We start from the raw sequence: 11,633 nt of genomic DNA on the forward strand, positions 1-11,633 counted from the left end.
AGCTTCCCAAGAGCCCATTAAAGTCGGTGAGAAATGGGTGCGTAATTTTATCAGTAGACTGACTGAGTTGAAGTCAAAATACTCCCGAAGATATGACCATCAACGCGAAAAAAAAGCGAGGATCCCGAGATTATTACGAAATGGTTCGGTCTCGTACAGAATACCATTCAGACGTATGGGATTGCTGACGACGATATCCATAACTTTGACGAAACAAGCTTCCAAATGGGTGTGTGTTATCGGCATCCGCCGAACGAGAAGGGAAACCATTTCTTAAACAGCCGGGGAATCGTGAATGGGTCACTGTTATTGAAGCTGTGAATTCTTCTGGATGGACTCCATCACCTATGGTTATCTTTCATGGCACTGTCTTCCAAACACCTAGGTTTAGCGACGTTCCACACGATTGGACATTTGGTGTGAGCCAGAACGTTTGGACTACGAATGAGATTGGCCTACAATGGCTTCAAGAAGTCTTCGTTCGATAAGCATACTCGGAATCGTACAAAGGGAATGTACGGATTACTTATTTTGGACGGGCGCGGAAGCCATATTGCCGCCGAATTCGATCAATATTGTATAAAAACTTGATTATTCTCTTATACCAGCTCATTCATCACAAAATCTACTTCAACCGCTCGATGTGGGTTGTTTTGCGCCGCTTAAGCGATTGTACGACCGCCAAGTCGAGGAGAGAACAAGGGCGGCAGATACTGGCTTCTTTGGTGCGGCAGTTGGGTTGGTACAGGATGGTAATGCGACGGAGTTACTAAAGTTTGATTTTGAGTTATTCCATGTTTGTACTAGCGTTGAAAGTCTGTTTAAACGCGCCTAAACCCTCGCCCTCGTTGTTTACTCGGTGCCTGCCTGATATTTCCACGCGTCTTGATGGTTCCTCAACTACAAGTTAATCCCCAGCTTCCGGCTTTTACCTACTCCTTGCTTTCGCTCCTGTGTTTAATACTAAAGTCTTCAGTTGCCATTATGAACAACGCCAATAGTCCTTTAAATTTCTCGAACTACAGCCAAAAGTGTGCTTCTTGCAGAACTTTGGTGCGTCGCGATACGTTGCAAGAGATTCAGCAAATGGTTGTAAGTCATGACGCCTGACCGCTGAAGAGGTGTAAAACTTGCCGTGACAATGTAAGCACTCGATGATTTCGGTGATGTCTCGAAGCCGCATCAATTTATATCAACACCAACCAGAGACCGTTGAAAAGTGGTGGGCTGGTGGCAGACCCACGACACGAACAAGTTATGATCTTGACGACCATTATGCTACTCATGAGGAGTTCATTGAAGGCGTATCGTCATTTCTAGAGCAACTTGACGATCATGTTTAACCTTGCAGCACAGTCTCTGAGGATAAGGGCCGCTCTCTCAGCCAATATGTTTATCGAGACGGATGTCTCCATGGCGACTTGTGCACAAACTGGTGACAGGGCTTTGCAGACACGAGTTGCAATGATGCTCAGAAATGACATTTTCGACTGCACAGGTTACTACTTTCAGTCACGACGGTGCACCGAGAGAAATGACGAAATCAAATTCAGCTTCACCTGTTCACGTTCCACTGAACGCCAAACGAGCGAGATCCCCTAGGAATTCAGCGATACACAAGTACGTAATCCGGTATTGCACAAGGTAGGTACAACTTAATTTGGAGCTGGCTAATACAATGCCAAATTTAGTCCCGAAGGAGTTCTTTGATTGCCACGGACAGCTTCATATCATTTTGTCGAAGGATACGGGTCAGCAGTCATAGTTTACAACCATAGAGGTCATACTGAAACACCAAAGTTTCATGTGACCGATGAAGTACGAAGCTATATCGATGCGCATAAGTTCCTTTCTCCGCGGCAGATATATCAGAACTTAATCCGAATGGCAAGTGACTCTCAGTTTGAGAAGACTGACCTGCACACGATAACTAGGCAACAAGTCTACAACGTGTGGCTCCCATTTACTAGAATACAATGGGAAAGAGATCCGATAAATGACTTCTTATCCGCCCAGCTTCTCATTGGAGAACAAGACGGCTATCAGCTAGTTGAAGGGCTCCAAGAACCGGGCGTTTCACTAGCGTTCGTGACACCCCCTGCTTCAGTGATACAGCCAATTATGATCGGGTGAAAATGAGTGAAAAATTTGTCGACTCTACATTCAACAGAAACAAGCATGGATATGAGCTTTATTGTGTTCTCACTGAGTACGACCTTGTTTCTTTGCCTCTTTCCTACCTTCTGCTGGATACCCGTGGTATTCGGGAGGAGGGCAAGAGAGGATCGAGATTGACAGCATGGTTTACTGCTCTGCGAGATGCCGGATTATAGCCCAATGTTGTACGCACAGATAAAGACTTTGCAGGTGCTTAGATATTAATCTTTCGCTGAAAATGCTATGATTCTAATTACGCGAAATAGAGGTGACCGCCGCTAGTCTTGCTTTCAAGAGAAACAACCCCGCGTACAAGCATCATCTGTGTCTGTGGCATAGCCTGCGAGCTATAGATCAGCATATCACTGGTAAAACGAAAAATACTGGGGCTCACGCTCAGGTGAAATGCTAAGAATTCCGGGAAGGTGCTTTGCCAGAGTACTTGCATATCTTATCCGATGAGTCAGAATGGATCTTGTCGAATGAGTCAGGCAAAAAATTATGCACTAGAGAGCAAGCGGCAAAACTTCGCGCTATGATTAAGTGCCATCTTTTGAGGCACCCGCTACTGCCAAAGGTCGTTAACGACGGTGCAGAGCATCCACGAGCTCTTGTGTACGAAACGTATGAAGAAATTCATGCGTCTTCTATCCGTGAAATGCTTGACTACTATCGTTCTATAGGCCAGCCGAAGATCTTCCGATATTTCTGGATTAGTTGGTACCGACCTGAATACGCCCAAGTTGGGTCGCGGTGGGATTGCTTCAATGTGTGGGCGTCGTGGGTCGGATGCCATAATCCCAATTTCGCGTACCACGATGCGATTGGAAAGTCACTGGCGAATCCTTAAAAAGGATTATGTTTCCCGTTTTATTAAGCCGCGACTTGACGTCCTTTGTTACGTACTGTTTACTGATCTTGTTCCTTCGCGTATTCACTTGCGGTTAAGGGTCGAAGCGGAGCGCGAGGAGCCAAGCGCCTACAAAGGCTTCGTTCAGTATGGCGAAGGTGTGCACTTGCCATTGATTGTACAACTATCCTCAAACGCTACGAAGTCTATAGACCACGCGAACAAGGAAGCTGGGTTGCAGTTGTCTTTCGTTTATTGTGAATTCGCGCTATCTCTGCAAACACCTGGTGTCTTTTTATTCCTCACCGCATCCTGATGGAAATGGTAGGTTTGTTGTGCGGCCACCAACCCCATTTCGGCCGGAATTGTTTCAGGCAGGTACAAATCACGTGGATAAGTGTCAGGAATCCTTCCTGAGTGTCTGGTACTTCGAAGGGTGACGTCATGAGCCGCAGACGGCGTCTGACGTCACAACCGCAAAATCTTTGCTCCGTGATCTTTCCGAGGACACGGCAGGATTTCGGCGTTCTTTTGTTTCTTCTTGCAGGATGATGTAAGTGTACATATGAGTTAGTTGTTCGTTAGTTTTCGTGCGCCCGGCTTAGTCCGCGGCTAAAAGTTTTTGCTGTAAGTTTAGATGCCGAGAAGTGTATATAAGGACGGGTTTATACCCACTTCCCGGCATAGTTGATATTCTAAAATATATTGTTGCAAGCCATCCCGCTAGCGTAACGTATAGTACGAACATACCGTGATTCTCACAATAAGTTAGATTTCCTGGGTCTATATCAAATCGCGAGACAAGAAGCATTATCTTCAAATATTCAGGGTGGATTTAGAGCCACAGGGCTAGTTCCGTATTCCCCAAGCCAGGTATTAAGTCACATGCATGTCACTTATCTTCATACACCTAGTCCGCAGAGTAGCCAGCAACAAGGATCTCAAGTGCTATGGTTGCCTGAGACGCCGAAGAATATAGTCCAGTTACAACGTCAGGCAGAGACAATTAAAAAAAAATGTAAGACGTCGCACAGTGAGCCCGCCAAGTCCAACGAATGTCGCAGTTGATCAGATGAAAAAGTGCGCGGAATTAGCAATCTATCAGGCCGTGATTTTAAATGACCAACTTACACAACTGCAGGACACTGTACAATGCCAAAAATGCAACCGCGAAGCTCCTAGATCATTTATTACTTCTAATACTATTTTGCCCGGAGCAGAAGGTCAATGGCATACACCATGTCACCAGGGCACCCCAGTTCTAGATGCAACGAGTAATTACAGACGATGTGGGCGTTGCAAATGCACCAAACTCGGGATTCATTGGACATCCGACTCATTAAACTCTCCCAATATCATTGGTTTAGGGCCTTTGTATTTGTTACTCGTATCCGTGGATATCCGAGGAGATATCTATGGATATGACTAATCAATGCCTTATCCGTAACTATCCGTATCCATATCCGCATATTCTCTATCCCCGTACCCGTATCCGTATCCACGACGGATATCCGGATATATCCGTTATCCGTTTATCCATGCCGATCCCTGACATTAATACCTTACTTGCACAGTTTAGGCATTGGTAAGTGAATGCATTACTAATTGCATACTGCGAAGAACCGCTTAGTTAAGGATGCAGATTCGAGACTTTCCGAAGGACAAGGTTCATGCGGCGTAATGCTTAGCCCAAGGACAAGCGAGCAACTTGAGCAGAGGAGTTTATGAACAAAGCTCGCCGCCGACAGCCGTCATTATTTTCAGACACTACAGTATTACAATTATTACGGTTGCACACGTCATACATATCTGGTTATTGCCGCACGGCGCACGCTACGATATGGTCAGATGGGGAACGCCGATGACTTCCAGAACGTATGACACTCGAAGTCCTAATAATTCCTCAAACTCCAATTAGGTGAAATGCCAACACCTTGGCGGCGTATGAACTGATTGGTGCACGATTTGGGGTCATTTATCTGATACTCCATGCCGTATTTACCTAGGATGGTGCAGTGACCATAATTCAGCAGATACGGCTATGCCCACAAGCAATGCCCTTTTAGTCGTTCGGGACCACGAAATATAATACTCCTAGATTCATATGCGTACCACAGCTATAGCACATCGTCGGACAGATTTCTAATCTTTTCTCAACGATTAATGGTCGATGCACGACAAAAGAAAAAAGCCTCAACCTTGAAATATCATGAATGACTTGCTAATCAGTTTGCATGCAAGCAGGGCGGGGGTGAAATCCAGTGGAGCGTTGACGTGGTTTCTAAAAAGGAATGGATATATTATTTGGAATGGATGGGCAAGCACGGGAACACATGAACTTGTGCAGGTCATTTAAGAGAGAGGCAAAGAAATGACACACGAAGAAGCGACTTATCGTATGTTGTATTCGTGTGTTCCAATCAAGTCGGTCTCTGGTGGCCAAGAGACCTTCCATTTTCAGCGATACGGCTGCAAAAAGTTTGCGTTTGCATCCGGCGACATGCAATTTACGGCAATTGCAAGTCAGAGCATAGAAGAGACAGCAGTTTGACGCAAGCACGCCTGCTACTTGTTGTCAATAGTAGAGATGCTTCATATACGACAACGCCAAACACATGTGAAAAATAACGATTGTTGCTGTGGACATGGTTAGAGCTCCTCTCGCCGTACATTTCTTCCGGATTACGAAGTTGTAGTAGTTCAACAGTTCACAGACAGTCGTATCATGATACAATACAGCAGTTGAAACACAATGGTATCTTTGTTCATTTAGCATGGCTCTCGTTAACGACGTATAGTTATATCATAATGAATGCGCACGCGAGCCTGGGAAACTCAATGTCCTAGATCAAGATAAATTAATATCAATTATACCATCATATTTACAATTGTGCATCATGCGAGAGAAGCACAGGGCTATATTACAACTGGCCGACTGAAATCGCTCATCGTCCAATTCGCAACCGAATTATGCAAAGTCAAGCCAAACCAAAACAAAAAAATCACTTCCTTTTTCAATTCCGCATTATTGCCGAAATAGTACCCTCCTGTATCGTTCAGTATCATTGGCCAAGCTGACTGTGACTAAGGTCTAACCACCGCCTGATTTACCTCATGCTCTTCAAAAAATTAGCCTGCTTAATCCTTTCGCGGTTCTTTTTTCTCCATTCTTTCCTTGCTTTCTTTTCCGGATCAGCCTCCAATTTCTTCCTCTGCGCATCGTCATCCAACAACTCCCATAGCCAGTCCGGATATTCATTGTCGGGGCGCGCCTCTGGATCCTGACCATTCTTCAAGATATTGCAACCGCGCAGACGAGTTCCTGCTGGCGTAGACGAGAGCTCTGTCGTCTCTCGGGCTATGAAAATTGTTTAGCTTCAGTCCCTGACCAATTTGGAACAGGTGTGGAAATGCCAGACCTACCATGTGGAGCAAATGCTAGGAATGCAAGGCATGGAGTTGTCGAGAACGAGCGAGCTGACTGGATTATATCCCGCGCATATGCTGGCCTTATTAATTGTCTTATCATGTCGGTATTCTTTATGGACAAGGCACAAGGACGGTGAACGAGAAGTCGAATGATCTCCGGAAATCGGTAGCCTTGGTAAAATTCTGCTTGTCGCGTTGGCGTACGTGAGCACGTGATGTAAGAGGTAAGACTCCAAGCAAGAAGTCTAAGGGGCCTGTTACCTGGGACATTCCACTATCTTCGACCAGCGAAGTTTTTTTTTCTCTTACCTGGACATCTCGTTCCTACGACGCATAATCTACTTGCCGCTAGACATGGTTTACTAGATCGGCAGGCTGAATGAGAATACGTATGTAAGTTCTTTCATGGATGGACGAACGGCGTGCTTGTGATGAATAATTTTTTATCTGCTACTATGGAACCCAGGTTATGACATTGTTTTATATCACCAAGATCTCTGAGGCTTGCTGCTTGTCCATTTTTTAAATTAACAAATTTGCCATGGGATAGATACTAATGAATTTGCTAGGTCGGATTGCAGGGAACGTTGACTGAAGTATTCCTTACTTCTGAGAGGGTGCAAGTATGAAGAAAATAGATGATTCAGAAGATGTATGCCCCTATTTGCGAACATAATCGAACATCGTAAATTTGCGTATCGAATGTTGCCTAGAAATTATACTGTATCGGCGCGTTCGATACCCATTCCTTCTGGCGAACACGTTCCGCTTGATTCGGCAGGTCAGAAGTATGGACGCTGTGCGCATACTTAGACAATGCAATAGTTCGTAGCGGTGGAATTGTTATGCATGCACGGGACAAGGCCATTGTGGGAATTGCGCTCATATTAATGTAGCGATCATTTGGGGAAGTTAACTGTCTTCCGTCGATCGTGCCCGAGCAAAGATGACAGACAAGCTTGCGGGACTTGCGATGTACATCTGCGCAGGTGCGATATCTGCAGTGTATGAATTTTGGTTGTTAATAGTATGTAATAGTAAATTCTGGAGTGGATGATGATGTTGTCCTGCCGATGACGTCGACGGCGAAATCGGTTGCATCACGGACGATCAAAACCAAATGCCGGTGATTGGCCTGCTCGAGCCATATAATTGCTCCAATATCTAAACACGCTCGACGAAGAGTCTCAATTCTCCATCACCTACCTACGACTCCCATCGCGAACAATTAAGAAAATGGCCACGCCGGCATTCCAATTTACTACAAAAGCGAATATCTCGACATTTGGCGGAACTCTACTCAAGCTCACGCATGAGTCCGCCGTGCTCGAGAGCACAATGGCCCTCAACGTGTTCTTCCCGCCTGGAGCACTCGGTCGGTCGACGCCTAAAGTCCCCGTTCTCTGGTATCTTGCGGGTCTGACCTGCTCTGGCGACAACGGCTCAGAGAAAGGATTCTTCAACTACTGGGCCGCCAAGTATGGTATCGCAGTCGTTTACCCCGACACCTCTTCTCGTAAGTCCACTGTATCATGTAGTCTGTCATCCAGACGTTAACATCATATGTAGGCGGTTCCAGCCATCCTGGAGAACACGACGCGTATGACTTTGGCTCAGCTGCCGGGTTCTACCTCGACGCGACCAAGGAGCCGTGGGCACAGAACTACCAAATGGAGACCTACATCACCGACGAGCTGCCGGCAGCTCTCTATTCGTACTTCGTTGTGCTCGACAGCAGCCGCGTATCGCTGATGGGTCACTCCATGGGCGGCCACGGCGCGCTCACTCTCTTCTTCAAGCACCCAGGCAAGTTCAAGTCCACGTCCGCGTTCGCACCGATCGCCAATCCATCTAAGTGTCCGTGGGGCGAAAAGGCATTCTCCGGCTACCTGGAGTCCAAGGAAGAGTGGACCAAGCATGACGCGACAGAATTGATCAAGACTTATAAAGGTCCAGACTTTGATATCCTCATCTCATGCGGTATTGCGGATGAATTTTTGAAAGGCGGCCAGCTTCTGATCGACAATTTCGTCGCCGCGGCCAAAGAAGTGGGCCGTGAGTCTCAAGTGACGGTGAAGTACGCACCGAACTGTGACCACTCGTACTACTTCATTAGTTCGTTCGCGCAGGAGCATGTTGAACATGCAGCAAAGCACCTTGGTGTCTTGTAATATTGGATTAGTGTAGTATATTACAGTGCAGTGTTAGATATAATACAATGACATCATCGCTCCAACTCGTCCGCATTGTCTCTTCGCGTCTTTTGCAACTTCTTGCGAAACACTGCCACAAACCCACCACCGACGATCCTCTCTCCTACTAACGGCCGGCAGACCCACTTGTACTGACTGTCGCTACTGCCTTCTTCCGCTTGTTGATCCAGACGGTTGCGAATGACCGCACGGCGCAGATCCCACTGGCGCATGCTGCCGCCCATACCGGGCAGGAGCTCGACGACTTTGCAAATAGACAGCGGGATGGCTTTTGCCCGGGCGGCTTCGATAACATCGACAATTTGGGTGATTGACGGGGCGAATACGACGAGCGGACAGTCCGTCTTCAGAAAGCGCGCAACGACTTCCATCTCGAGCTCGGGCGACGGCAGATCGAGAAACGCGCCGCTGAGGAACGATGTCTCCAACTCGTCCTGCTCTCGCAAAGATTCGAGTCTGTCCTGGAGATAAGCCGACGGCGTCGTGGGGGAATGGAAGTCGACATCGGCGGCATAGAGTCCTCGTCTGAACTCGCGTAGGTTCTTAACGCCGTAATTTGCGTGTTCTTTATTGCTATCCACAGAATGGAGGACGGCTTTGCGGGGTGCGTTCTCGGCGAGGTTCGCGTTGGCGGCGTGGATGACTCGTGCAATGGCCAGAGTAAGAGACCCGTGACCGGTGCCTGCTTCTAGGAACTCGAAGACCGTGTGTTCTCGCTCGTCGACTTGGATGTCTGCAAGAGCGACGATTGCTGCAGCGTCGAAAGAGTAGATAGGCGTGGCCTTGCGGCGCCGGAAGTTGATGTACTCCTCGAGAGTCGGGAATGTAGCCACGAACGTCGCGCCGCCGGTGTGCGACTTCACAAGAGTTCGCGGGTGCGCGTCGAGAATGGCCGCATGCCGGACCTCGCCCCGGTGGGTGTTGATGCTGGGCGGCCTGTCTTCTGTATCCGATGGAAGTCGCAGTGGCTTGCTCAGAACAGCAAGCGACGGCCGAATGACGTCCCTTAACAATACAACATCTCCAGGCCTGAATACGTTCGCTGCCGCGCTTCTGCCACCCATGTCGCTGCTGTATTAGTTTGATCACGTAAGATACATCGCGGAAGAGCTGTTCAGTCTGTACAGTTTCAGGGGAAGATGTGTCTGGGTCAAAGTTCGCTTACAGTGTGAAGACTTAACCCACGGCTTAAGTACACTAGTCATTCGCCGCGCTTTCGGATCAATTAGAATCCTATTTACATCTACCTTATACATATATACACGAGTAAAACAACCAAACAGAACTCCAAACAATGCACTATATACAATAACTAGTCATTTCTCAATTTCTTTCGCACTGGTAGCGAGTCATCTGGCAACCCACTTCGTTTCGTTCCCGGTAATGACGCCGTCTTAATATCGTTATCTTCGTTGGATATGCGACGATTCGGATACTCTATGTTCTGACCTTCAAATATGCTATCACCCAGTTAGTAGAATGGACTAGATACTGAACTCTCACCGACATACTTGGCACTGGCCTTTGGCATTTCATTGAAATATGAATGTTGTAATGCTTGATCAGCCGTTAATCGCTTAAGAGGATTATACTCCAATAGTCCTTGCAGAAGCTGAAATCCCCTCGGATTTGACGCCCCGATCGAGTGATACCAGTTCTCCAGCATGTTGGGATAATACCGAAAAGTCGACAAAGCCTGATACTCAGGATGCTGCGGCAACGCAGGCCAGGTTTCCTCTACTGCAGTTAGCCATTTAGTTCGTCGATGCCCCTATCCAGACTACTACTCACTACTAGGAGACCCCAAGATCTCAATGATCTTCTGCGTTTGGTTCCGCTGAAACGGAACTGTCTTTTTGTTATCCATCTTGGCTTCCTCGCCCTTAAAAATCGGGCGTAATGCTAGCAATTCCGCGAAAATACACCCAACAGCCCACATGTCAACTGCTGGCGTGTAATGCCGAGCCCCAAGTAGTAACTCCGGCGCACGGTACCATATAGTGACGACCACCTTGTCACCAGTAAAGAGTGGCTGCAATGGCTTGTAGAAGAGTCTGGCAAGTCCCAAATCTCCAATCTTAACCACGCCATCTGCTGTCACCATAATATTGGCGGGCTTCAAGTCACGGTGCAAGACCCAGTGTTGATGTAGGTAAGAAACCCCGTTCAATAGCTGCCAAAGGATTGATTTAACCGTCGACTCTGGGAAATGACGCCGCTCCGGATGTGAATGGAAGTGCACTAGTTGCTAAAAATGCAAGTCAGCCCAGTCCCTCCACAAAAAAATTTGTCAGGTATGGTCTGACATACCAGCAAATCGTGTTCGGCGTATTCGAAAACCATGTAAATACACTTATCCTCCAGGATAATCTCAACCAGCGTAGTCACGTTCACATGCTGCAGTTCTCGACACAATGCAATTTCTCTGCATGCCGACTGTGAGATACCAGTATAATGCGTTACTTCGCCTTCTTTATCCGCTTTGAATTTCTTGATGGCAAACTCAAGTGGTTTGCTGTTGCGTTTAGCAATCAATATCCGGGAATATGATATTACGACCAGTCGCTCTTACCCCACTCGAGAACGAGCCTTGTACACTCTGGACGAACCATTAGCACTCATTATCTCTAACATAATAATCGATGAACATCACAATCTCTGTGACAGAGACTGACGTACCGTCCATATGTACCAGCAGCAATGTAGCCCAGAATTTCGTACTTGTCAAGTACTTTCTGCCGAGCGTTATCGCGCCGGATTTTATACCCGCCTAGTGGCGAACGCGTTGACAGCGGTGGCATTATGACATTCGCGTTTCCAGATTATGAAGGCGTGAAAGCACAAAATGAAATTAATACTACTAAACTGGATCGAAGTTGAGGGTATTTCAGAGGCATCTGTACCGCTTCGGTCTTGTGCTGGATATCAACGGCGCATCGTACAATGCGTGGGCACATTGTGAGCCGCAAACCCAGCAAAACCGC

The 11,633-nt window shown here is 47.2% G+C and overlaps 5 protein-coding genes across 5 annotated transcripts; 2 read left to right on the forward strand and 3 right to left on the reverse strand.

Moving 5' to 3' along the window:
* Window positions 1-984: 984 nt before the first annotated feature.
* Window positions 985-3,455, forward strand: POJ06DRAFT_279328 (uncharacterized protein; the record flags this gene model as incomplete). The annotated part of the gene is given in 14 exon segments (XM_056189803.1): window positions 985-1,092; window positions 1,120-1,143; window positions 1,221-1,337; window positions 1,357-1,567; window positions 1,594-1,620; window positions 1,692-1,751; window positions 1,781-2,084; window positions 2,108-2,302; window positions 2,440-2,483; window positions 2,511-2,557; window positions 2,597-2,734; window positions 2,841-3,154; window positions 3,234-3,385; window positions 3,406-3,455. The coding sequence occupies 14 exon segments, from the start codon at window positions 985-987 to the stop codon at window positions 3,453-3,455; spliced, it is 1,791 nt and encodes a 596-aa protein (XP_056047020.1).
* A 2,381-nt stretch (window positions 3,456-5,836) lies between these two features.
* Window positions 5,837-6,890, reverse strand: POJ06DRAFT_4183 (mitochondrial ribosomal protein L37-domain-containing protein). Its single transcript, XM_056190999.1, has 2 exons — window positions 6,427-6,890; window positions 5,837-6,365 (listed from the first exon to the last, which is right to left on the reverse strand). Exons 1-2 carry the CDS (start codon window positions 6,431-6,433, stop codon window positions 6,115-6,117), a joined length of 258 nt encoding a protein of 85 aa, XP_056047021.1. The 5' UTR covers window positions 6,434-6,890; the 3' UTR covers window positions 5,837-6,114.
* A 696-nt stretch (window positions 6,891-7,586) lies between these two features.
* Window positions 7,587-8,673, forward strand: POJ06DRAFT_242295 (Alpha/Beta hydrolase protein). Its single transcript, XM_056186211.1, has 2 exons — window positions 7,587-7,952; window positions 8,006-8,673. Exons 1-2 carry the CDS (start codon window positions 7,673-7,675, stop codon window positions 8,605-8,607), a joined length of 882 nt encoding a protein of 293 aa, XP_056047022.1. The 5' UTR covers window positions 7,587-7,672; the 3' UTR covers window positions 8,608-8,673.
* POJ06DRAFT_4294 (S-adenosyl-L-methionine-dependent methyltransferase) lies at window positions 8,635-10,158 on the reverse strand. The gene has a single exon (XM_056191017.1). It carries the CDS (start codon window positions 9,711-9,713, stop codon window positions 8,661-8,663), a length of 1,053 nt encoding a protein of 350 aa, XP_056047023.1. The 5' UTR covers window positions 9,714-10,158; the 3' UTR covers window positions 8,635-8,660.
* On the reverse strand, window positions 9,838-11,582 carry POJ06DRAFT_4259 (kinase-like domain-containing protein). The gene is made up of 6 exons (XM_056191013.1): window positions 11,329-11,582; window positions 11,222-11,248; window positions 10,960-11,164; window positions 10,441-10,897; window positions 10,161-10,386; window positions 9,838-10,109 (listed from the first exon to the last, which is right to left on the reverse strand). Exons 1-6 carry the CDS (start codon window positions 11,448-11,450, stop codon window positions 9,962-9,964), a joined length of 1,185 nt encoding a protein of 394 aa, XP_056047024.1. The 5' UTR covers window positions 11,451-11,582; the 3' UTR covers window positions 9,838-9,961.
* Between the last annotated feature and the right edge of the window lie 51 nt (window positions 11,583-11,633).

Source organism: Lipomyces tetrasporus, assembly GCF_029532465.1.
Source record: "Lipomyces tetrasporus strain NRRL Y-64009 chromosome Unknown POJ06scaffold_1, whole genome shotgun sequence".
In the NCBI taxonomy this organism is placed as follows: domain Eukaryota; kingdom Fungi; phylum Ascomycota; class Lipomycetes; order Lipomycetales; family Lipomycetaceae; genus Lipomyces; species Lipomyces tetrasporus.

Bases quoted from the DNA above. Each gene is read 5' to 3' on its own strand.
- POJ06DRAFT_242295 (XM_056186211.1), top strand. From the start codon at position 7,673: ATGGCCACGCCGGCATTCCAATTTACTACAAAAGCGAATATCTCGACA. The intron at 7,953-8,005 runs GTAAGTCCACTG...CATCATATGTAG, and splicing joins TTACCCCGACACCTCTTCTC to GCGGTTCCAGCCATCCTGGA.
- POJ06DRAFT_4294 (XM_056191017.1), bottom strand. From the start codon at position 9,713: ATGGGTGGCAGAAGCGCGGCAGCGAACGTATTCAGGCCTGGAGATGTT.
- POJ06DRAFT_4259 (XM_056191013.1), bottom strand. From the start codon at position 11,450: ATGCCACCGCTGTCAACGCGTTCGCCACTAGGCGGGTATAAAATCCGG. The intron at 10,387-10,440 runs GTGAGTAGTAGT...TAACTGCAGTAG, and splicing joins GATCTTGGGGTCTCCTAGTA to AGGAAACCTGGCCTGCGTTG. The intron at 10,110-10,160 runs GTATGTCGGTGA...ACTGGGTGATAG, and splicing joins ATGCCAAAGGCCAGTGCCAA to CATATTTGAAGGTCAGAACA.